This window comes from Bison bison, unplaced genomic scaffold (genome assembly GCF_000754665.1).
Source record: "Bison bison bison isolate TAMUID 2011002044 unplaced genomic scaffold, Bison_UMD1.0 scf7180017864535, whole genome shotgun sequence".
Classification (NCBI taxonomy): domain Eukaryota; kingdom Metazoa; phylum Chordata; class Mammalia; order Artiodactyla; family Bovidae; genus Bison; species Bison bison.
In genome coordinates, this window is record NW_011495084.1 from 2,226,192 (window position 1) to 2,251,902 (window position 25,711).

Below are 25,711 nucleotides of genomic sequence, written 5' to 3' on the forward strand. Positions count from 1 at the left end.
GGGCGTACGTGGCCCCCGGCCCGCGGGGCGCTCTCGGGGGCCGGGGCTGCAGGGCGCTGTCCTCGGGCGGCGGCGAGTACAAGACCCACTTCGCGGCCTCGGTGACCGACCCCGAGAGGTTCTGGGGCAAAGCCGCGGAGCAGATCAGCTGGTACAAGCCCTGGACCAAGACGCTGGAGAACAGACATTCGCCTTCCACCAGTTGGTGAGTGACTTTGCGCCCACCCCCATCTCTTTTGGGCGTCCAGGCTCGACGTCCCCTGCATCGGAACCTGGAGTTCTTTTGGGAAAGAGAGTGAGACTGGAGGTGTGATCACACCTTTTACATCCGTGTTTAATTTCAACTTCATAAGTCAAGCTCTCTTGCCTTGTCTTGAGGGATTCGGTTACCTAGGGTGAGAGCCCTGGTTCCTGTAGACCAGAAATTTACCTGTATGGCCAGGCTCTGCTTAGCTGAGCAAGAGCCAGCCCCCAAGAGACACACAGTCTGGAAGGGTAAGCAACCACGGAAACAGGTGCAAGCAGAGTGATGAACTAAGGGTTTCTAAGTATCCTCAGGCTGTGGGGAGGAAGAGAGTTGGTGAAAGACTTCAGTAAGATCACACCTAAGTAGAGATTGGAAAAATGGATATATCCTCTCAAAGTTCGCAAGGCTTCAGTTATTAAAGTCCAGGAGGTGGAACACAGGTTGAAATTTGACTGTTGATGTGGCTGCGAATAATTGTGTTGGTGGGAAAGGGGACTGGTGAGTCAGGGGTTGGTTTGGGAAAGGATTTATGCATCACGCCAAGTAGCTGGGATCGGGTCCACAGCCCTATCCTGTATATGAAGCTGCATATACAGGATAGGGCTGTATAGAGAGACCTATTCTCTCTATGCAGAGAGAATATACCTGCCTAGGAGGTGCTAGAAATCATGGTAGGAATAAAGGCGCTTTTTTCTTTTTCTTTTAGAGTTATGATTGTAAGTAGTTATAAACATTGTTTTTGTGTTACAACAAACAAAAGATACATTTGTCGAATAAATGCCAAACTTGTCAGATTCTTAAGGGTGAATCACACAGGAGGACTCGAGTTATGGCTGCTTTTTGGGCCATGTGCCTAGCCCTTAAGAATGTGGTTGCTTTCCTCAGGCAGCCCCGAGGGAGAGATGTTTTCTCTAAAAAATTCTGCAAAGCACTGCAGTGAGGTTTCCCACTGCCATTTCCAAGTCCCCAGCAGTGAAATGGGAGAATGACATGGTCAGGTTTGCATTTGATGAATGTGTTCTTGTTGGGAGTAGGAATCTGGAAGGGAGAATGACCTCTCGACCAGAGACTGTTCTCTGTCACCAACATGCTCTGTCCCCTCATGATTGTTTGGAGCTATTTACATGGTTTTACCTTTAGAGTCTAGCATGTTTCCCCATCCAGTTCAAGTTTTCCAGTAGTGTTTGATTGATCCTCTCTTATGTACCCATCAGTGAATCAAGCATGTGGCATGCATGTGGCAAGGGGCACGGGGAGGTGTCATGATGGTTAACAGCCTGTTCTCTGGGGCCAGAATTTTGTGTTTGAGTTCTGGCTTTTATAGTTACTGGCTGTGTGTTCATAGGCAAGTTGCTTAATCGCTCTGTTCTTCAGTTTTGTCATATATAAATGTGTAACTAGTAAGATTAATTTAGTAAAGGATTAAGACCAAGTCTTAAAAGAAATAGACCCTATAAATGTTAGAGTAAGAATAGCTATCTTTGCACTCTCATTCCACAATTATTTAAGAGCAGGAAATCTCTAGATCTGAGAAGATCAAAACACCGAGATTATTGTCTCACCTGAGAATGTGTTCTCAAAGTTCTGTGTCCATATATCTGTCAAAAAGTATGGAACTGAAATTATTTATGTGACCACCGTCCCATAAAACTGTGCAGAAAACTCAAGAAATCACTGGGATACTCCAAATCAAAACCAATGAGGGCCAGACCTAAGGTAGTGGCAGTGGCACTACCTCTAGAACAGGTCTCTAGAGGATTAATTGAAGTTGGGGAGGGCTCAAGGGAGTACAGAGAATGTGGAACTCAAAATGTCCATCAAATCGACCTTTAAGATCTGGAGATTTTCCCTCTATGTTTTTTCTCTTCTTAATTTCTAGTTGTTTGCCTGAATTTTTAAAAATTGTAGGCATAAAATGTCTACTTTTAAAGAGGTTTTTGGCTAAAGGGTCTTTGTATGTATTTTATTTTATTTTTTTTAAATTTTATTTTATTTTTAAACTTTACATAATTGTATTAGTTTTGCCAAATATCAAAATGAATCCGCCACAGGTATACATGTGTTCCCCATCCTGAACCCTCCTCCCTCCTCCCTCCCCATACCATCCCTCTGGGTCGTCCCAGTGCACTAGCCCCAAGCATCCAGTATCAGTACATTGTAGGTCACGGTATTTGATAATATTGTATCCAAATTCTTCATCTTTGTACTCTTGGAATCATGTGGCTGTACCTGTTTTATAGCAGCCCAACAGATCAAAGTGAATAACAGATAAGTCTTTGAGTCTGTATTTGTTTTAGCAGTGTGATTCAATCTTACTGAGGAGTTTGGTTGGCAGAGCAGAGTTGGAGAGGCAGGTAGACATAGGAGACCATCCATCCAATCTGAAACTCCATTCAAAAAATGGTTTCAATCTGAATCCTATTTGGAGTTATTCTTCGTTGGTTAACATTTTTCTGCAAAGGTAAACTCAAGGTCAGGGCAAATGTTCACCTGCCCCCCTTTATACCCCTATATTCTAGGGCAGAACAGACACATGAATTTAAAAAGTGATAGGTAACAGGATACACGGACTTAATGATTTTTGATTCTGCATGTCTTGGGAGGTGGCAAGTGGATACAGGCACAATTTGATATGAAGGTGCTTTACTTACTTTTTGAAGCTGGGATCTGGGGAAGGGAGCTGTTGACCACCAATCCTTAAGTAAAATGAGGAAGGGCTGCTACAGCTAGCTGTTCTCTTCGAGGTGGAGCTGACAGAGGTGTGTAGTCAAGATTGCTGAAGCCCCATGGTTTCCCAGAAGTTGGATGGGTTCTTCCTCATTATACGCTTATCTGTTTATTTTTTGTGGAAGCAAACTCCCCTCTGAATCTACAGGCCTACCAAAAGCCCCAACGCATAAATAGTAATGCATATTAGGTTTCACAGTGACATAAACTACTCAGTAGTAGTTTACACATGCAGTAGTATGAGCATGGAATCGAAGTCTTTGAGGGTGATACTTTAGGGACCTTCCATTGTAGTGAATAGCCCTGTAGAATCGATTTCTGTATTCTCTGTAATCTCTGAGATCTTTGAAAAACAAATTCCATGTAGGTGCTTTAGGAACATGTGAAGAATTACCTTTCCTCATAGTTTGTTGGTTCATTCACATTGTTGACACCTAGCTTTGGGGAGAATAGAGTCTCTATTAGACTTCAGTGGAGAACTGACTATATGGTGAAGCAATTAGAACCCCTAGTAATTTCTGTAGTCCTGGGACCACAGAAAGGATGTTTTGGTTGTTTTCTCCTGATGAATTAGACATCCTACTGCCTTTCCTGAAAGTGAAATCCAGCTACCCCTCTCAGAGGAATTAGGCAATTCACTTTTGCATTATGCATTGTGGTTAATTTTTGCGGTCTGGGTCATTAATTATCCCTTTGTCTGGAAACATTGCAGTCCTATTTTAGTTTGTTTATATTTAAACAACATTCAATAATCAGACTCTCACATACTGTTTGATTTATTTTTTTTGATTATTTAATTTAAATGTATTAACAGTGACCATAAGCTAACAAAGAAAAGTCTAAATGCAGATGATTAGAAAATGATTTCTGCTTGGTTAACATATCTACAATGGAAATCGTGTAGGTACTTTTTTTTAACATGCAGGATCTCAGTTTCTGACTGACTATGAGATAAAGGTTGTTTAAGTCTCCAAGTCTTAAAAGGGCTTATAAGTGTTAAAGATATCAATTATTCACTCATTGTGTGTATAGTATAAAGAAAATGATGAAAGAGATGGGAGACATACAGTAAATTATTACAAAACTATTTCTTTAGAGTTGTAGTAAATGCTATGAAATAATAAGGGGATTTGCCATAATCTTTTCTGGAAGGATTGTGGTAGGAGTCTTGAAGAAATGATGGTTAAACTGAGATCACAATGTGTAGGGATTAGACTCAGAAGGAGGAGGGAACATTCCAGACAAAGAGAACAGCAGATGAAAAGGTCGTGAGGTATGAAGTAGCTCAATAAGTTCTAGGAACTGAAAGAAGGCTGACTTGGCAGGTAATAATTAAGAAACAGAAGGAGAAAGCCATATTGTGAATGGTCTGGTGAGTCATGTTAAGGATTAAAATTTTTTTTCCTAGCACAAACAGGTCCCATAGTGGATGATCAAAACTTGAACTTCCTACTCTTCTTCCTGCACTGGAACAAGAAATGTTTGGGTTCAACCCCGGTTCTGCCACTTCCTTTGGATAGGCTTCAATATCTGTACTGGTAAAATAAGAGTAACGATAGGATCAATTTCTTAGGATTATAGAGGTGGGTGGGAGCATAAAGTGCCTAGGACTGTACCTGGCACACAGACCTCGTTACTGATGTTTTTGAAATATGGAAGCGAGATTCCCAGAAGCTAGTGTGGACCAGAAAGTTTTCAGAGAAATGGTAGCATACGGACTCAATCTTAAAGTAGGATTTAGAGGAAGAAAAACACTTTTTGTGTGCAAAAGAAAAACTTTTGTGTCCAAACCAAACATGACATAGGCATAGAGGAGAGAAAGAACCAAATATGCTTGTAGGTCAGAATGGATAGGAGATCAGTTGGCTTGTAGTGGTTATTGTGGAGTTACAGTTACTCCATAAGGTGGTTTCAGGATGGTTTTGGAAGGCTTGGAATAGCAAGCTAAGACATTTGCATTCGCTTTTTAGGCTGTACGTCACAACCTGTCTGTAAGTCTGCAGATAGGTTTTGTGTGACCTAGGTGCTGGGTTTTTTGTTTGTCTGTTTTTGAAGTAGTTGTCAGTATTTAAACATTGGAGGATTTCATCTAAAATTTAAATTTCCTTTAATGATTCAGTCTGGGGGGGTCTTCTTTTGAAAAAAAGCAGATTAACTGTCAGCGCTTGGTCAGCATTTTCACATGGCAACGCTTGGCTGGAACTGAGTAGCTGCTGTCCCAGGTGAGATTAGACACACCGATCACCAGCTGGGGTGTAGGGAAGTAAAGGAGTTATGATAAACCTGAGAATTTGACTCAGGTACCCAGGTGGAGGAATTGATTGTGAATTAAAGATACTGATTTGAAGACTTGGCATGAGCTTATAGGATTATAGGTTTGACTGACATTTGTAAAGACCTGAGAGCTAAAGCTTGGTGAATGTTGAGTTGGGGGGGAGAGAGCGCGCAATTTAGAGAGAGAGAGAATGAACAAAATACTAAAAACTGAACTGGGGAGATAAATGGAAGAGGGGGAAAAACCTGTGAGAGTGGATGAGGCTTGTTCAGAGAAGTAGGATAAGGAAGAGCAGAATATTTTGGTGCCATGGAGTAAGAGGGAGAGAAGAGATAAAAATAGGGAAGGTCGACAGTGGTCAAGGGCTCTAGAGAAGTTTTGAGTCTATTGAGGACTGAAAGATAACAGTCTTGACGCAGAAATCTTCAGTGATTTTTAATAATGTGATGTCAGTGGAGAAGTGAAGGCCAAAACCAGGATCCCGAAATACAGAGGGAACTGGTGGTAGGCAAAAACAGTCCAGGAATATATTGGACAATGACAGGAAGGGGAGGCGAGATGACAGCACGTGGAGGTGTCTGGGTTACCTGAAAAGAAGTTTCCTCATTATCTTTCCTTTCCCCACCTCCCCCTTTAAGAGCATCTCTTGTTTAAAGGAAGAAGTGAAGAAATCTGGGAAATAGGAATGAAGGGAATTTTGCTTATTTTGAAACCTGTTCCTCATTAATAGGACTCCTTGTTTTTACAAGTTGAACTTTGTGTGGTTTCTTATCTGTTGTTTTCTTTAGATGCCAGAAGTTCATGGAAAAAACAAAATGGAAAAGTCTAAAAGATGGAATAAAAAGCTACTTAATAGATTTACATGAGGTAGATAGCTAAGCATTTGATGATGAGTTTAACAGGGAAGATAAAGAGACAGTTAAAAAAAAAGATGAAAGAACTAATATTTGTTGATTTGTTAAATTATTCTGGGGTTTCAGACCTGTCAGTAAGTGGTTCAGAGGGAAAAAATTCTTTATCTTTTACTTGCAACTTTTCTGAGTCTGACATTCTTTCAAAGGAAAACAAATAAGGAAAATATAATGTGGATTTTATATAATCAGAAAGTAATTTATTCCTCTATTGAATTTTGATTCTTTGGCAAACAATTAGCCACATTAAGCTGTCTTGGAAATTCAGCCTCCCTCCCTCTCTTTCTTTTCTCTAATAAAAGTTCCTTCATATTTATCAGTGTATTTAGTTCTAGTTGAAAGGTGAGAGTTTTATCTTGGGATGAAAACAATGTATCCCTTTCTGACAAACTCTAAATGAAATGAATTTATTCATAATATTGTGCACAGTACAGATACATTTAAATTTTAAATTATCATTTTTTAGAAATGAAAAAATATTTTATGAGGGTACATGGTGAGCATGAAAAATGGCCTGTTAGCAATACTCTCCCTCAGATAGACTCATCAAGAAAGACCAATTTAAAAAGATGGGTTTTATTTTATATTCTGAAGGTCAACAGCTTGGTGCTGTGCTGTATCTAATTTTCTCAGTCTGTCATGCTGCTGAAGGTTCAGGACAGAACAGAGTGAACTACTGGAATGCTGCGATTACATAAGCAGGGATGGATTGCCTGACAAATGCACAGTCAGTGCACAATGGAAATTCAATCAGCTGTGACCAGTCTTCTACCAAGTGTGGGGTAAAGTCCACGCTCTTAGGACCTCCTGGAAGGTGGCTTACTTTTTCTTTTGTTCATGCCACATACTATTAGTTGCGAAAAAAATCCAGTAGTTGAGGTTATTTTTCTCTTCTTGTTCTCCTTTTCCCCCTCCAACTCCTCCTTTTTTTCATTTTCCCGTTCCCCCCGCCTTCTTCCCTGCATCCTTCCTTGTTCTTCTCCTTCTTCTTTTTTTCTTAAAAGAATTTCCACTTAAGCAGTGACTCTGTGAAGGTGGCATTTCTTTCTATTGTGTGAAATTTGTGAGAGAAACATGTGGGAGGCTAATGAATATTTGTGATAATGTATCTGAATGTAATAACCTCTTTACAGTTTTAGGAAACACATCTGAAAAACTTATATTCTTTATGTGAACCATGTGGTTAGAGAACTCATAAAAAGTATGAATTATATGTACTTTTGCTGGCATTATGGCCAAATGAGGTAAGGGACAATGCATAGAAAGGAGAAGTATTATTCTTATCTAGGAAAATTGAAGTTTAAGAATTTCCAGTTTGAAATCGTCCAGCTGAAAGTCTTAGAATAGCTGAAAACAGATCAGGTAACTACGTTAGAGGAGAGTTCGATTTATAACTTTTAGGTAAGTAGTGAATTTTACTGATTTAAAATACTAGTTGCTCTAAGTGGGATAAAAGCATCTAAAGTCTGTAGGTCTTGACTTAAGAGATAACTCTAGGCAAGAGGAATACCTTCTCCAGGTTTTGATGTTAGAATAGCAACATTTCCAAGTATAATTTTTGAGATATCTCTCCCAAGTGACATTAGTTAAGTAAAAGAAATTTGGGAAGATTAAGGGAAAGGAAAGATTGCTCTGTAGACATGATCAATATAGATATCTGTGCAAAAAAAGTAGTACAATAAAATGATAAAAAATTTAAATAGCCCAAGGGATGTAAAATCATTATTATTGACTGTTTGCTAAAATAACCGTAAGTGAAAGCCCTGGAACTTAGAAAAGTCTACTTTTGCACTAATCTCTTTTGCTTTCTCTCCACGCTTTTTAAAATTTTCAGTTTCACTGATTCTCAGTTGTGAGTTAAGTGCTTTTCTAAGCCACAAATGCCGTGACATTGCCTTGCTCCCAACTCTCCCTGCTTAATCAAGGCTGAATGAAGTTTGCCAGTGTTACCGATGCAAATTTGTACCATATGCTATCATTTTCCCCTTGGGTAAAAATGTGGGTAGGGGAAAAAGTGTTGAGGATTGTTATTAGTGGAGAAAAACAAATTGATTTCTGGGTTAAAACTTAGGTCCCCAGTCCTTGAGCAGTTTACTGTACCAAAATGTGGACCGTGGTGAGTACTGCTGTTCAGCAGTGTCTGTTCTCTGCTTTTGAGCCCACAGGAGGGTCCAGCTTCCCCTCCCAGGGGTGGTTATGTGACTAGCTTTGGCTAAAGCAGCCAGAGAAAGGCGTGTCACTTCCTGTGAAACAATCAGTGGCTAATGCTTCAATGCTTAGTCCTCCCTGTCAGTCAGAGCCATGGTGGAAGCATGTGTAGCCTGGGGAACCGAGCACATGCAGGGGATGGTTCTCTGGGGAGTCCACTTGAAGCCTCAGTAAGGGTGCATGAGTGAGGAATGAACATTGTTTCAAGTTACTGAGTATTCGCTATTGTTACTGTGTGTAATCCAGCCTATTTTATTGATTGTGACATCATTAATGTATATATTAATAACATATAATAATAACATAGAACTTTTTGAATGAAAGTGTCCAGCATAAGGCATTGGCGAACCACTCCAGTACTCTTGCCTGGAAACTCCCATGGACGGAGGAGCCTGGTGGGCTGCAGTCCATGGGGTTGCTAAGAGTGGGACACGACTGAGTGACTTAACTTTCCCTTTTCACTTGCATGCATTGGAGAAGGAAATGACAACCCACTCCAGTGTTCTTGCCTGGAGAATCCCAGGGATGGTGGAGCCTGGTGGGCTGCCATCTCTGGGGTTGCACAGAGTTGGACACGACTGAAGTGACTTAGTAGCAATTTAGCAGTCCAGCATATAGTGAAAACAGCTAGGCTTACGGTATCTGTGCTATGAGCCAGATAGAATACTAAGTACTTGAATTTATTTAATATTTCTAATAACCCTGTGAGGTAGGGGACCTTATACTCTTGTTTAGTGTGTATGGAAATGAACATACAGAGAGTTTAAGAAAACTTGCCTAAACATATAAAACTAATAAGTAGCAGATCTAGGATTTGAACCCAGGCAGTCTGAATTTGCACTTCCTAGGTGGCTCAGTGGTAAAGAATCTGCCTGCTAATGAAGGAGACTCAGATTCAGTCCCTGGGTTGGGGCAGATCCCTTGGAAAAGAAACTGGCAACCCACTGCAGTATGCTTGCCTGGGAAATCCCATGGACAGAGGAGCCTGACAGGCCATAGTCCATGGGTCTCAAAGAGCTGGATATGACTAAACACAGCAACATAGCACAGCATGGTACAGGTTGAATTTAGCATCTGTGCTCTAAATATACACTACATTATATTGTTTCCGTAATAATTGTCTTATTTAATTTTTGCTTTTTTTTTTCTTACCCCTTCTCCACTGAAACTACTAAAAGTAACTTTAAAAATCTGGATTTATATCTCAGAAGCATTTGGAAAGTATCTCTATTTTATTTAGAATGATAGACTGATGTTCTTTGAAAAAATAAACTATATGTTTGATGTAAAATATTAAAAATGTATACAACAGTCCCAAAAGTGGTGGGAGAGGGACTTTATATTAATTGTTACCTACTTTAGAAATGTTTCCTGAGCAGTAGAAAGCGATATTAATCCCTTCTCTTAAGAATGCTATGTTGGTTTTCTGTCTTAAGGAAAATCTAATGACCACATTATTACTCATTGCTTGTAGTGTGCTTTAGCATTATTTTTATGAGAACACATGATAAATAGCCTAATTAATTCATCTAATTATGAGTACTTGAAAAATTTCCTTTCCTCCAACTTCTCAGGAAAAAATAATAGGACTTGTTACATGTTTGTAATTATGGAAGTTGTTTGTTTTGATTACTTTTTTTTAGTGCATTCAAGTATAGTATTCTTTGCTGTTTTGCTTCCATTGCTTCTCATCTTGATCCTAATGCAGGTGGACAGACCTTGATACATAACATGTTAAGTGCAGGGATGAGTTTTTTCCCCAAGGAATCATATTGAATCCATCTCTCTTGTTTCTAAGATGAATATCTTATTTTTGAAATCCAGTACAAGAACCATGAACTGTGGGCTCTCTCACTAACCTGTGTTATTCCATAGGTGTTGCCAAACTTTAGGGAACAAATAATCTGAAAATGTTAAACCTTCCTTTGAGTGTCTAAGGGATGAGCCACAGCAATATCTGAAGAGTCTGTAATAGATTGAGAAGAAAACACACATGACTGTTCTCTAGCACATGACTGAGTTATTCATTCTTTTCTGTAAGACTGAGGAATGCATTTCAATAATGATAATAACAGTAATAACAATCATGGCAATACAACAGAAATCACTGTGGAGCACTTGTGCCGAGTCAGACTCTATGCTAATACTATATGTGTACTTTGAATCCTTCTGACACCCTATGAGATACATATAATGCATTTTTATGACTGTGTAAACTGAAGGACAGAGCGATTAAATGACTTGTAATATAGTGGTAGACTTAATTTTTCACACCTGTTGGGTCACACTGTAAGAGCCCAATTTCTGTAATGAATTGTGACTACACTCTTTAAAACTTCTTTTGCCTGATTGTCACATGACTGTACCTGGAAAGTACAAAGGAATGAGAGCAATGTTTGAATTAAAAACATTTTTTAATCAGAGATGTAACTTCCCTTCTCTCATTTGTCACTGATGTTTCTATGTGTCTTCCATTTTCTTCTCTCATTTTAGTGGAATTTAAATCTTCACTATTTTCCCAGAGTCAACTTGTACCTGTCTTCTTGGTAAATGGTTCTTTCCTAAAAAGCCTATCACCTTGAATCTTATTTCCCTTTAAACTAGTTTGGCAAAGAATGTTCAATTCCCATTTGCATTTGGTCACTATACATCCTCTATGTAAGCTCATCCTCCACTGATACTTTTCTTTACCAGTAGCTTAAAAGATCACAGCTAGGTGACAGAGGGCAGGGGTCAGGTCTCAGGCATCTTCGCTGTCTCTACTGTGGAATGCACCTGACCTTGTATATGTCTGTCAAACTATTTCAGGTTTAAGAGTTGTATCCATGTCATTTTACCAATTTACCAGATTGTCATGTTTTAGTCATCTTATTTAGTAAACATATTAGCAGATAAGCAAAAGAAAACTCACTGTTTTAAAGTAATAAAAGACAAATACCATATGATCTTACTTATGTTGTTTAGTCACTAAATCATGTCTGACTCTTTGAGACCCCATGAACTGTAGCCCATCAGGCTCCTCTGCCCTTGGGATTTCCCAGGCAAGAATATTTGAACTGGGTAGCCATTTCCTCCTCCAGGGGATCTTCCTGACCCAGGGATCAAACCCATGTCTCCTGCATTGCAGGTAGATTATTGACCACTAAGCCACCAGGGAAGCCCTGATCTTGCTGCTGCTGCTGCTGCTAAGTCACTTTAGTCGTGTCCAACTCTGCGACCCCATAGACGGCAGCCCACCAGGCTCCCCCGTCCCTGGGATTCTCCAGGCAAGAACACTGGAGTGGGTTGCCATTTCCTTCTCCAATGCATGCAAGTGAAAAGTGAAAGTGAAGTCGCTCAGTCGTGTCCCACTCTTAGCGACCCCATGGACTGTAGCCCGCCAGGCTCCTCCATTCATGGGATTTTCCAGGCAGGAGTACTGGAGTGGGGTGCCATTGCCTTCTCTGAAGCCCTGATCTTATATGTAAATTCTAAAAACCATAACAAACAACAAAACAAAACAAAAACCAGGCTCACAGATGCTGAGAACAGATTGGTGGTTGTCAGAGATGGAGTTGGGTGCAGGTGAAATGGGTGAGGGGCATCTTAAATACTTAAGTACTTGCTTGAGTGTGTTAAAGCATTACAGAACACAAATATATATTATTACAGTAAGAATAGCACCAGTAATATTCCTTACCATAGTTTTTTGGTGACATGTTTGCTGACCTGTTATAAAAGTGGAGTTTTTTTTGGTGCTGCTGCTGCTGCTAAGTCGCTTCAGTCGTGTCCGACTCTGTGTGACCCCATAGACGGCAGCTCACCAGGCTCCGCCGTCCCTGGGATTCTCCAGGAAAGAACACTGGAGTGGGTTTCCATTGTCTTCTCCAATGCACAAAAGTGAAAAGTGAAAGTGAAGTCGTTCAGTCGTGTCGGACTCTGCGACCCCGTGGACTGCAGCCTACCAGGCTCCTCCGTCCTTGGGGTTTTCCAGGCAAGAGTACTGGAGTGGGGTGCCATTGCCTTCTCTGTTTTTTTTGGTTCTAGAACTTATTAATTCTTAATCTGTTTGTTCCTTCTTTTATTCTTCCTTTCTTTCTTTTGTTCACTCATTAATGTTTACTGAATGGTCATCTAGGCCAGGCACTATTCCAGGTGCTGAATAAGAGTCCAAGTAGAGGATAACGTTGAGGAGTGATTTCATACATCAAAGGGAAAAAGTGTTTTTGCTTGTAATAAGATAGCTTTCATTTTCCTATTTAATAAAAGGAGAGTAATCATGAGTGATATGGACTATCGAGTTATTTTCTGAAAATACGGGTAATAAAATTTGCTTTATTTTGCAATCAAGTCTACTCTGAATTACCTTTGACCATTGAGGTGTGAGTAACTAGAATATACAGGCTCACATCATGGTGATCCGTGGCCATTTTCTAACTAAGAAATCCTTTGATACATAAAATAATCAACCAATTTTAATTTTATCCCTTTGTGTAGCTTCTTATTTTCTGCCAGAAGTGCTAACACCCAGGAAAGTGAGGAAAAGACAAGTAACACAAAAAGAATAAAGAGAAATAATGGGCTTTGTTAGCATCAGCTAGATAATGAACTCTTGGATAATTGAGCAGGCTGCACTGCATTCAAGTTTCAAATTAATGAAATGTGAATGGAAAATGTTTAATCTATGATATTATATGTAGACAGTGAGGAAATGGGCAAGGATAAAGCAAAGACAGTTTGTGACCTTGTTAGATTATTTTGAGGATAAGACTAGGGGAAAAGACAATAACAATTTTGTCTACTTTTCTTTAGTTTTAATTTACACTCAATGGTATCTGATTGGTTAAGTTGGCTTTAGTTTCCGGCTGTGTGTTAAGGTTGTTTTGGCAAGAGTGAAGGTGGGAAATTGGAAGAGATTTAGTGGGGTTTAATTAAAAGAGCAGAGATTTTATCATCCAAAAGCCTTGGTTTGAGACATAGATTTTGAATAACTTTTCATTGACATTTCTTATTCAAAAGTAATTCTGACTGAAATTTAGGTTTATGCTTTTTTTTCCCCAGAAAGATGCAGTGTTACTTTAAATTTTAATTGTGTAAACTCAGGAAAGCCAGAATAGATGGAATATCAATTATAGTTCAATATCTAATCTCATATGTATCTTGGTATAGTTGGTATATTTCCCTTCAGTCTTTCATTTTCTTTTTAAGTTTTTATTTTGGAATAATTATAGACTCATAAGAAGTTGCAAAAATAGTACGAGGAGGTCATTTATACCCACCACTTAGCTTCCTCCAATGGCAACACCTTACATGACTATAGTAAATGATCAAAACAAATTGACATTGGTTCAATACAATTAACTTGACCAACCAACTTACTCAGGTTCACCAGGTTTTGTTTTGTGTATGTGTTGTGCTTTTAAAAAATCTAGTATCTATTTCTGTTTGTCAGTTTGTTTGACTCTCTACTGTTTTTCTTACAGAGAAATAGAATTATAAAAACATAGAACTTTAGAGTTATACTGTTATATTGTTTGATAGCTTATTTTCCCAGTTGGAGTAAGTTGTGGTTTTTTTCATACCTCTGTTCTTCTATTCCGTGATTTTTATGTATGCAGAATATTTAAACATACTGGGTGAATGTAAAATTTTTTTTTTCACAATCCCTTCCTGTTGATTTTGAGGTGGTTTCTCTTTACTTGCAAGAATACTTTCTTCTTTGGAGACAGCATTCTAAAGATCTCTGTGTCTCTGTGTCTGACTGTCTGTCTGTCTCTGTTTCTTTCCTTCCTTCTTGCAGATGAATTCTTAGATTTCTGAGTCAAAGAGGAATTATACGCTTTCTGATATATATTGTCAAAATTTTTCTCCAAAAATATTAGTAAATATTGTAAGGCTCCACAGCCTTTTCCCTTATGAGATATTTAGAGAATAAATAAAGATAATAATTTAGTGGACTGAACATTGGGTGTTTTAAGATCTTAATATTGTGTCACATTTGTTTCAGATCATTTTATTTTAAGAAATAAAACAAAATTGATGCTCCCTGTGTATCTCCCCCAATTATATAGTCTTTATAGAAACAATCTCAGAATAATTTAGAAGTCTCAATGGGAAGAAAAGTTCTTTTTAGACATTCTAAAATGATTGGTTGTATTCTTCCTCTTTAATAAGAGCTTGTATAGACCATTTCTCTGCGGACATGAGCTAAGTGTGTAGAATGAGTTAATAAATGTGGTGTCTGTCTTCTGGGAGCCTCAACTGTAGAGGACAGTTTCCTCAGAACATTGCAGTGTCATTCTGCCTGAGTTATAGCCTTTACGAGGAAGAAATGGATAGCTACGATGAAGACGTAATGTGAACGTAGAAAAAATACAGCCCTGAAGTCCTCAGGTTTAGAGCACATTAGTTTCAATCCTCTCTTTTCCCTCTCTCTTCTTCCCATTTCTCCCTGCTGCTGCTGCTAAGTCGCTTCGGTTGTGTCCGACTCTATGCGACCCCATAGACTGGGCTGCCCCGTCCCTGGGATTCTCCAGGCAAGAACACTGGAGTGGGTTGCCAGTTCTTTCTCCAATGCATGAAAACCAGAGCAAAATAACACCGTGTCATCAAATTGGCTTTTTCTTCCCTTGGGTGCTGGGGTTGCTCTTTCTTTCTTTCTGTCCTTTCCTTTTTTTTATCACGTCATCACGTTCTTTCTTTATCACGTCATCACTATCATCAGGATTAAATGCTAAAAGGCATCTTCTCTTTCTTCCATCAGATACAGGTTGGCATTGGAGAGTGTGCACCCTCTTCGGCCCCCTCTGATTCTCTGGATGGTTTGGAGATTTCAGGGTTACCTGCTTAAGGTCTCCATGCGCATCCTGGTCTGTAGGTCTGGTTTTCCAGGAACCTGCTCTGATTTGGAGTTCTGTTCCTTATGAGCTCATCGTGATCTGTTTCTGAGTTGGTTGTCTGAGGACCACTGCTCCTGAGTGCCCTAAGTAGTTCTCTTGAAAAGGGCTGACTGATAAAGTTAACTTTCCTTTAGAATGTACTTTTAAATATATATTTATTGAGGATTATATTTAGATTTTAATAAATTTATGCTTTGAAATGTTAATGTCTTGATCTTAACGTTTACATTTGACCTTTAACTTTACTTAATTTTGATTTTAGCTTTTCCTTTTTTGAATTGAGTTGATTCCTACTCCCTTTTGCTTCAATTCTTCATTTTTCCTGCATTTCCTCTAGAATAAAAATAAAACAAGCAAGATAAAATTGTGTCCTCATCTTCTGCTTTGAATTTAGCTGCCAGGCATGACTCACAACCTAGGGCTCTTTAGGATCACTCATTCATGCCTTTTCTGTCTATTGACAATGGATCCAGTTCAGATAACAGGTATTGATTTCTTGAAGGCCTTTCTTTTTACTCTTTTTCCTGTTGGCTGCATTTCTCACTACTGGCAGTTCTCTCTGTTTTATTCCGAGATGATCTGGCAAGGGTGTAGATCATTATTTCATGTCCTTTCATGCTGAGGTGGGACAGTTTGTGGCGAAAGCTGGTAGACTGGGGCCAGATTCTGAGTGTATTTACTAGTGTGGACATTATCAATAGGGCTAAAGAGCACCTCTCACTTTATGTTAGGTTTCTCTGTTAAAATATTGTCCTATAGAGAGATGTGCTTTCCAGCTTCTTTTACAAACACAATATCCCTAGTGGTTAAATGAGCATGAGGTTATTATGCTGCCCCAAGTAAGCAATTACCCAATTTGGAGGGTTTCCTGGAACAGTCAGTTGATACTGTCCAAGGCCAAGTACCTGTAACTTAGATGAGATGTCACAGTGTGAGAAAAGCAATATGATGCCCTCTTAAAAATGCTTAAAGCCTTCTCTGTGTCCAATAGTAGTCTTTTGAGCTAGTCATTGTTTTTGCTGAGCAGTTACCTCATGAAACCCTTATTCTTATTTGTGTTAATGTGTCAGAAGAGTGCTATTTCAATATACATTCATTCACACTTGCAGCATTAATTTAAAAATAATAATTGAGCATTTGCAATATGCCATTAATGTGGCTCAGAGGGTAAAGCGTCTGTCTACAACGCGGGAGACCTGGGTTCAATCCCTGGCTCGGGAAGATCCCCTGGAGAAGGAAATGGCAACCCACTCCAGTACTCTTGCCTGGAAAATCCCATGGACTGAGAAGCCTGGTAGACTACAGTCTATGGGGTCACAAAGAGTCGGACATGAATGAGTGACTTCACATTAATGAGCTAGCACATGGCCTGTGCCCATAGGACGTGGTATCTAGTGAGGGTACAAGAATTACTCAAATTAGCATACAGACATGGAAAACTGGAAATTCTTCACATTTTCCCTGGCGTCGGAAAGTATTGGGTTCTAGTCTGCAATGTGTTAGTTTGATAATTCTGGGAAGCTTTTTGACCTCTTTAAGCCTCATTTCTCATCTATAAGATAGATATAATATTGTCTTTCTCAAGGGATAGCGCATGGATTAAATGCTTTACCAAACTCGGTTTAAACGACCAAACTCAGAACCTGGCCCATTATGGGTAATTAACAAAATGCTATTCCTTCTCTTACTTCAAAAAGTATTTATTTTTCTTTTTTATTTCAGGTCTCCCTTAAAGAGAACATAAACCTGATACCCAGAGATGATAAGACCTCAGTTTTCTTTGATACACCCTTCTTCCTACTTTAAGCTCCTTTGATTTGTTTCTACACTTCACCACCTTTTTTTCTTTTTTTTTTTTACTTCCTGTGATTTTCTAGGCTAGTCAATAGATCCGAACTGATTATCTTTCCTTGTTTGCCTCCCACTGTGACCTGAAATCCCATTCTGAACAGGGCATTCCCTTTAAAAGGCCTCCCCTTCCTTGACAAGGTATCCCAGGCCTTTAAGGTAAGGTTTCCACGGGTCTTTCTTGCCTTAGCTCTTGTTATGCTCCCGCCCCAAACACACATCTCTTCTTTCCGCACCACTGATGCACTTGTAAAACAGAACCTGAACTTTGCCCTGTTTTTCACTTTCCCACTTGCCAGTGCCATTAAAAAACAAACAGTATTTCCACTGGTGTTCTGTCCTTCTCCCCTCAGCTACCTTCACATTTTGCCCTTCTCTTTGAATACAATCCAGCTGAAAGATCGGCATAAATAAAGAGATACTTCTCTTCACATCATAAAGTCTTGCCTTGTGGTCTGTTTTCCAAGTCCTCTTTTCCCTTACACTCCTGCGTCCACTGAAAGGTGGCCTCAGGCCTCATCACTCGACCCAGATTCTCTTCCAAATATTCATCAGTGTCAATTAGTTGCTTAATTCTATGTATTGACTTCAAGTCCTTACCTTGTTTGATCTCTCTTTAGTATTTGACTCTGGGGACCATCTCTACCTCTGAAATTCCCCATGGCTCTGTTGTCCAGGATGGTAGCCTATAGCCACACGTGGTTACTGAAATTTGTTTAGTTAGAATTAAATAAAATTTAATTTACATAGCTAATATGGCTCTTGAGTGTTTGAAAGGTGGTAAGTTTGACTGAGGAACTACATTTTAAATTTTTTTTTTTTAATTTGTGTTTTAATTAGTTTAAATTTAGCCAGCCACTTGGGGCTATTCTGTTGAGCAGTGGAGATATAGTACAGTTGCATCATCACAGAAATTTCTGTTGGACAGGGCTTCTCTGGAGTAAAGATTGCCAGAATTTTTCTTTAAGGGGCAAAATGGTAAATATTTGGCTTTTCACGCTAGATAGGCTTCATTGCAACCACTTAATTCTACTGTTGTCAAACAAAAGCAGCTACGGAAAATATATAAACAACTATGTGTGACTGTGTTTCAATAAAGCTTTATTTATACAAAGAAGTGGTGGGCCAGATCTGGCATGTGGCCAGAATTTGCTGACCCTTCTCGAGCCCTGGTTTCACTTCCTAAAACATTTTCTTTTCATTCTTCTGTATTTCTCAGATCTCTCCTTCCTTTCCATCTTTATCATCCCAGTACTTGATTACTGCAAAAAATCTCATTAGTCCCCTCTCCTGTTCCTGCTGCAGTTCATTGTACCCACTGGCACAGAACTGTTCTTTCATAATTCATCGAAGTCAGATCATCACTTGTCAATGTATGTAGTGATGGTAATCACCTCATAGGGTTATTGAAAGGGGTCAATGAAATGTGTATAAAATTGTATTCATGGTGGATTTAGATTTCTCTCACATTAACTTATCCACATAGAATAGTGTTTGTGACCCAGCGTGTGACATCCTAACATCCAGTTCCAGCTTGTCGGACTTCACTATGGACCAGACATAGGCCACATAAACTCTGTGTACCTCAGTTTCCTCATCTGTAAAATGGGGATATTAGTATACACATAACATTTTTGGGATAATTAAATTAATTTGTATTAAATGCTCATAGTATTATGTTGATATAGAGTAAGGGCGATGTAGTTGGTTTTCATTTTATTTTTCTAGTTTCATAGGTGATTGAAGAAAGACTTAGATATGTTAATATGTCTGCATTCATGCAACTTGTAAATGACATGTCTGAGATTTGAACTCTGGTCTTTTGACCTTAAAGCCCAGGCTTACTACATTCATTTCAACATCCACCACTCCTTACACATGTCCATGGTTGGAATTAATCTCTTTTTGCTGTGCTTTCATCATACTTGGTTTGTACTTCTGTCAGGAAATTTGCCACATTTTGCTTCTTATTATAGTTATTGCAAATTAGTCTGCCTTTCAGCGTAGAGAACATGTACCCAGTTATACTTTTTCCCCTTCCTTCACAGTCTCAGCTAATCAACAACAGATTATTTATTGTTAAAATTTTCGGATAGAAAAATGTTTTAAAAGTATTATTGACAGTTAATAGAGGAGACTGTAATCAGCTGTAGTCGTCTTAAAAAATAATGAATTATTATAAAAATTATATGTTTATTATTATTTTAGTTTATAGATTCAGTATTTCCGTATACAGATAACTAAATGTATTCACCATCATCAAATTGTTTTCAGTATGTTGCTTCTGGTTTATTTAATTTTTGAAAAAGAGCTTGGAGTTTCTTTTTTTCCCCTGAAACTATGATGAAATGAAGACCCCCATAGGAGATCTTCAAAGAAGGAAATTATAATTTGATCCAACGAAGAAAGCTCATATCAGAAGGTAAATTATAAGTTAGACTTTCCAGTTATTTAGTAATGAAAATTTACAGAGTAGAGAAATCAGTAGTTGAGTATATAGAGAGGGTTACAACATTGTCACCACTAAATATGGTTTTGCTGGAGGAAGCTTTCAATAGTTATTTCATGGAAACTGAAATATTGTAGTTTGTGAAAGAGTTTCATAGGCCACCCTGTTAAAAGCATTGCTTTATTAAATGTTATTCTTGGCATGGGAGGCAGTGGTAGAATTGAGAGGAACATTTTAGACTTTACTGATTTAACTTTTCATTGCTGGATAATCAGATTCACAGAATAAATTTCTATCAATTTCCCCTTCTGAAACAAGGATTATTATTTTTTTGAGTGTCAGAGTTTCTTTTTCCTTTTGTAATGTTTGAAGATTGACTTAATAAATACATCCTTAAAAAGGAAAGTTAGCCTTAAACAAAGGGAAGGGTGGTGGTGATGAGAACTGATGGGAACAGAAGAATCATATACACATTTGCCACTAGCTCTTTCTGGCTTCAAGAGATCAAGACCATGAAACTTGTTAGGCTCCCTGCTTCTGAAAAAAATTTCAGACATCCATCCACAGTCACCACCTTAGCTCACGGTGTGGGCCAAGTACACACTCCAGTCTAACTCATATGATGAAAAAGCTGAAGTCAAATACACCATTGGCTAGAATCAGCTATTAGGAACGACAGGGAAGACTCAGGGTAAGCTGAAGTGAAGAAACAGAAGAAGAATACAACTCAAGGCAGATTTTTTCTGAAGAGCTAAGTCTAAGATTTTATGCCAGATATAAGCTAGCAGGGGTTGATGAGAAAGAGGCAAAGAAAAGTAGTAAATTGTCTTCAGGAAATCTAGAAGGAATTTCAAGATGTTTCTTCTCTCCAGAGCCCCCCTTAGTCCTGCCTTTGTGAGCTCAGACACTGATAATAGCTCATCTCTGACTTCTTTTCAAGGAATCTAACATTACTGCTACAGAATTACACTAGCTGAGATTTCTCCCATTTCGTTTGTCCTAGAATTCATTCCATTGGCTCTTAAATTATAAAATAGGACAATTTTTAAAGCTAGTTTGCATTTGTGAAAGTGTCTAGATCTCAAGATTTGTATCAGGATAGATTAAGTCATCCTGCAGGAATAAACAGCCCTCAAATCTCTGTGTTTTAAAATAGCCCAGGTGTATCTCACTCATATTACAGGTTTATTTTGGGTTACCCGGGAGATTCGCTCCATGTCATCCATCCTAACTCAGGGATATAGGCTGATAGTGCAGTTCCATTTGGAGTATCCTTGTGGCAGGGAGGAGGAGAAGTTGTCAGCTTGCATTTGCTCTTGAAGACTCCGTATATTACCTCTCTTGCCATTTCATGGGCCACAGCAAGCCATGCAGTTATACTTCATTTCAAGTGGATATGAAAGTGCAGTCCTACAAGTGCTTGGAATGAGGACAGCCAAAATCATAGTGGACAGCAGGAATAATGACACAAATTTATGACAGATATCTTTATGTGATTTCAAGGTTCTATCTAGCTATTTATTATTGACTCTTCAGCTGCTTGAGGTTAATTCTGGTGAAAAAAATAAAAAGAACAAAGTTTTTATGGCCCAAATTTTGGTTTCTTTTTTTTTTTCATTTAAATATCTTTAAGAAATTTTATTAAACAATAATCAGATAATTTTTATTTTGTACTTGACTCTAAAATATTTAAGTCATTCAAATACAGCTGTTAAATTCTTACAATCATTTTCCCAGCTGCTTTGTATTTTTCACTTCCTAAAGTTTAGCTGGAACTGGGGACGGTGAGATGGGAAGAGGAAACACATCTGTAATGGCTATTTAATAAGCTATGCTCTGTGGCTAAATAAATATACATATAGTTATAAAGACTCTCATTCTTTTAAAATTAAATAATATCAAAATTTGGTTTACCTACAGTATCCAGTAAGCACAGAAACATTTTATATTACCTGAATTCAGAAACACATGGCACCAAACAGGGGACCACAAATATTATGCAGGAACAGAATAATAAACTGAGTTTAGATGTTATCATATATGTAAGCAATGCTTCTTTTTTACCAGAAGAATATTTAAAAAAGATGTTTTTGTTATAAAAATTTTTTACTAATGGTAGCTATGCTGATTACAGAGTTGAGATTCAGTCAGATCAGGAGAAAAGCCATCTAGACAAATTATTTAAAGTTATTTAAATATATTTATTTTTTGGGGCTCCAAAATCACTGCAGATGATGACTGCATCCATGAAATTAAAAGGCGCTTACTCCTTAGAAGAAAAGTTATGACCAACCTAGATAGCATATTCAAAAGCAGAGACATTACTTTGCCAACAAAGGTTCGTCTAGTCAAGGCTATGGTTTTTCCTGTGGTCACATATAGATGTGAGAGTTGGACTGTGAAGAAGGCAGAGCGCCGAAGAATTGATGCTTTTGAACTGTGGTGTTGGAGAAGACTCTTGAGAGTCCCTTGGACTGCAAGGAGATCCAACCAGTCCATTCTGAAGGAGATCAGCCCTGGGATTTCTTTGGAAGGAATGATGGTAAAGCTGAAACTCCAGTACTTTGGCTACCTCATGCGAGGAATTGACTCATTGGAAAAGACTCTGATGCTGGGAGGGATTGGGGGCAGGAGGAGAAGGGGACGACAGAGGATGAGATGGCTGGATGGCATCACTGACTCGATGGACGTGAGTCTGAGTGAACTCTGGGAGTTGGCGATGAACAGGGAGGCCTGGCGTGCTGCGATTCATGGGGTCACAAAGAGTCAGACACAACTGAGTGACTGAACTGACTGAAATATATTTAAATCATCTATTCAATATATAAATACATGCTCATGAAAATTAAATAACACAGGAAGTATTTATCATATAAAAATATAGACTATCCCTTCTCCATTCTGTCCCTCAACTTTCTCTTACGCAGAGTTTACCACTGTTAATATTTTCCTGTCCATTTTTCTAGACTTCTTTTATGCAACACAGAGATGAACATGTATGCAACTTGCTATGGCTATGTTAAAAGTACATTTTGTATGTGTGTGTGTGTCTGTATGCATATTCCTAAATTGCTGAACTAATTTACTTGGTCACCTACTTTATGTGAGAATGCCAGTTTCTCTTTACTATCACCAACAGTGTGTATACTATATTTTTTATACCAGTTGGCTCAGACGATAAAGCCTCTGCCCACAATGCTGGAGACCTGGGTTCAGTCCCTGGCTCGGGAAGATCCCCGGGAGAAGGAAATGGCACCCCACTCCAGGACTCTTGCCTGGAAAATTCCATGGATGGAGGACACTGGTGGGCTATAGTCCATGGGGTCGCAAAGAGTCGGCGTGACTGAAAGACTTCACTTTCACTTTCAGTGTAGAAAAATGACTTCTCATTATTGTTTTAATGTTCATTTTTCTGATGTTTGTAGGACTGAGTACCATTTTTATGCTTTTTAGCTATTATATTTTTCCTCTGTGGATAGTGTGCTGAAATTCTTTGTCTATTAGATTTAAATTTTTTTTTTTTCTTATTGACTCATAGGAGCACTTTGAATATTACTGAAGTTGCAAATGTACCTTTCCCCTTGTTAGTTAGGGCTTCCTAGGTAACTCAAATGGTAAAGAATCTGCTTGCAGTGCAGGAGACCTGAGTTTGATCCCTGGGTTGGGAAGATCCCCTGGAGAAGGGAATGGTTACCTACTCCAGTATTCTTGCCTGGAGAATTCCATGGAAAGAAGAGCCTGGCGGGTTACAGTCCATCAGGTCCCAAAGAGTTGGACACGACTGAGCAACTAACACATACTTACTTGTTAGTTATGTTGAGAATATGCCCTCCCCACCCTCCCCACACCTCGACTTTATCTTGTCTTCTATTTTATGCACACATAAACACATAATACACACACACACACACACACACACACACACACACGCACATACACCCAAACGTGCTCATCTGAGTGTGAGGTATAGCAGGTAGCTGAGTGGAGAACATTTCAAAATCCAAGTCAGGATCCATATTCACTCATCAGTGGATGCAGGTTTTGATTGCTACAGTCCTTCTTTCTATAATTTTTCAGGGAGAAGAGGGAATTGCCAGGTGGCAGTGGTATACAGAGTTTCTGGGCCTCTTGGAAGTTATGTAGAGCGTTGTTCCTATTTTACAGGTCTTAAATCTTCAGGACAATTATGCATGCAGAGATTATACTTGTTTCAGAAAGACTCTAGAAAGGTAAACTTTTGCATGATGCATGTGAGTGAGTGTGTTTGATTATTATTAATTTTCCATCTAAACGCCAGTGACCCATTCTTTATTCCTACCTCCCTCTGATCTGGGAGTTATTTCAGAGCTTTATTAAAAGAGAGGTTTTCTGATAAGTGTTTGTATTTCCTGCTTAGTATTTATAGGTTCCTTATGAATGTATTCTGTGGTAGGGCTGTATACATTTTTCTGCTCCTCCTTTTTTATTTTAACTTAGCAGTATATAAAATGTCACAAATTCTATGGGTCTGCCATGTTTCTCATGATTTCTGGATTTAGCAGTCATTGATCCTATCTGTTTTATAAATTAAAAATTTTTCCACTTTCCTGATCTAGTGGTAGCACCATTTTCTAGGAGTTCCATATTGATTTCAATTTTATTTCAGTTTTATATTTTCTCTCTTATTCAGGTAGATATGGCAATTTCAGATTGCTTCCAATTTCTGCAGAAGGAATTCAGGGCAGGGGTTGGGTAGTATAAAGAATATGAAGTTTTTTCCTTTTTGCAGCAGAATTAAATCTGACTGAGTTTAAAAAGAGAGCTATTCAAAGACTGTATTGGCAGAACATTCCAGAGGTTATGTCTAGGGGCTGTATATGCCTGATACAGATGCTGATGTCCATATATATAGGTTCATACACACAAATATATGTGTGTTTCTGTGTGATACACGAAATACTAATAAATTTGGGAATATTGGAGCATCACAAATGAATGAAAACAGGATTAGTCAAAAAAAACGATGCTTGGCAATTTGTTGATGAATAAAAAAATTTAACTGTACTGCCATATCAAAATATACATATATATACACACATATACAAAGACATGTATCAAGTGTGTGCCAAGTCATTTAAGTCGTGTCTGACTCTTTGTGACTCCATGGACTGGAGCCTGCCAATCTCCTCTGTCCATGGGATTCTCCAGGCAAGACTACTGGAGTTGGTTGCCCTGCCCTCCTCCAGGGAATCTTCCTGACCCAGGGATCAATCCCAAGTCTGTTATGTCTCCTGCATTGGTAGGCAGGTTCTTTACCACTAGCACCACCTGGGAGGCTTATATATCATAATATAAACATTAAAATATAATATATAACAGATTTTATACACAGATTATATATGTATATAAATATGTTAATAATACCTTTAAGGCATCAGTATAAAAAATTAAATCAGAAGAGAGTAATATGAATTATCTTAGAGGGGAAATTGTGATGGAAAATTGTGAATTTATTTAATGACATATGAATTTAAAATATTTTTCTGTTCAGATCAGAACAGTTGCTCACTTGTGTCCGACTCTTTGCGACCCCATGAATCGCAGCATGCCAGGCCTCCCTGTTCATCACCAACTCCCGGAGTTCACTCAGACTCACGTCCATCGAGTCAGTGATGCCATCCAGCCATCTCATCCTCTGTCATCCCCTTGTCCTCTTGCCCCCAATCCCTCCCAGCATCAGAGTCTTTTCCAATGAGTCAACTCTTCACATGAGGTGGCCAAAGTATTGGAGTTTCAGCTTTAGCATCATTCCTTCCAAAGAAATCCCAGGGCTGATCTCCTTCAGAATGGACTGGTTGGATCTCCTTGCAGTCCAAGGGACTCTCAAGAGTCTTCTCCAACACCACAGTTCAAAAGCATCAATTCTTCGGCACTCAGCTTTCTTCACAGTCCAACTCTCACATCCATACATGACCACAGGAAAAACCATAGCCTTGACTAGACGAACCTTTGTTGGCAAAGTAATGTCTCTGCTTTTCAATATGCTATCTAGGTTGGTCATAACTTTCCTTCTAAGGAGTAAGCGTCTTTTAATTTCATGGCTGCAATCACCATCTGTAGTGATTTTGGAGCCCAGAAAAATAAAGTCTGACACTGTTTCTACTGTTTCCCCATCTATTTCCCATGAAG

General features: G+C 38.7%; 1 protein-coding gene across 1 annotated transcript in view; it reads left to right on the forward strand.

Annotated features, from left to right (window-relative positions):
• ACSS3 (acyl-CoA synthetase short-chain family member 3) overlaps positions 1–25,711 on the forward strand; it is a 176,457-nt gene that overhangs the window by 325 nt on the left and 150,421 nt on the right. Inside the window, exon 2 of the mRNA XM_010832078.1 lies at positions 2–205. Coding sequence (XP_010830380.1) covers positions 2–205 — 204 coding nt within the window. The remainder of the gene's footprint in view (position 1; positions 206–25,711) is intronic.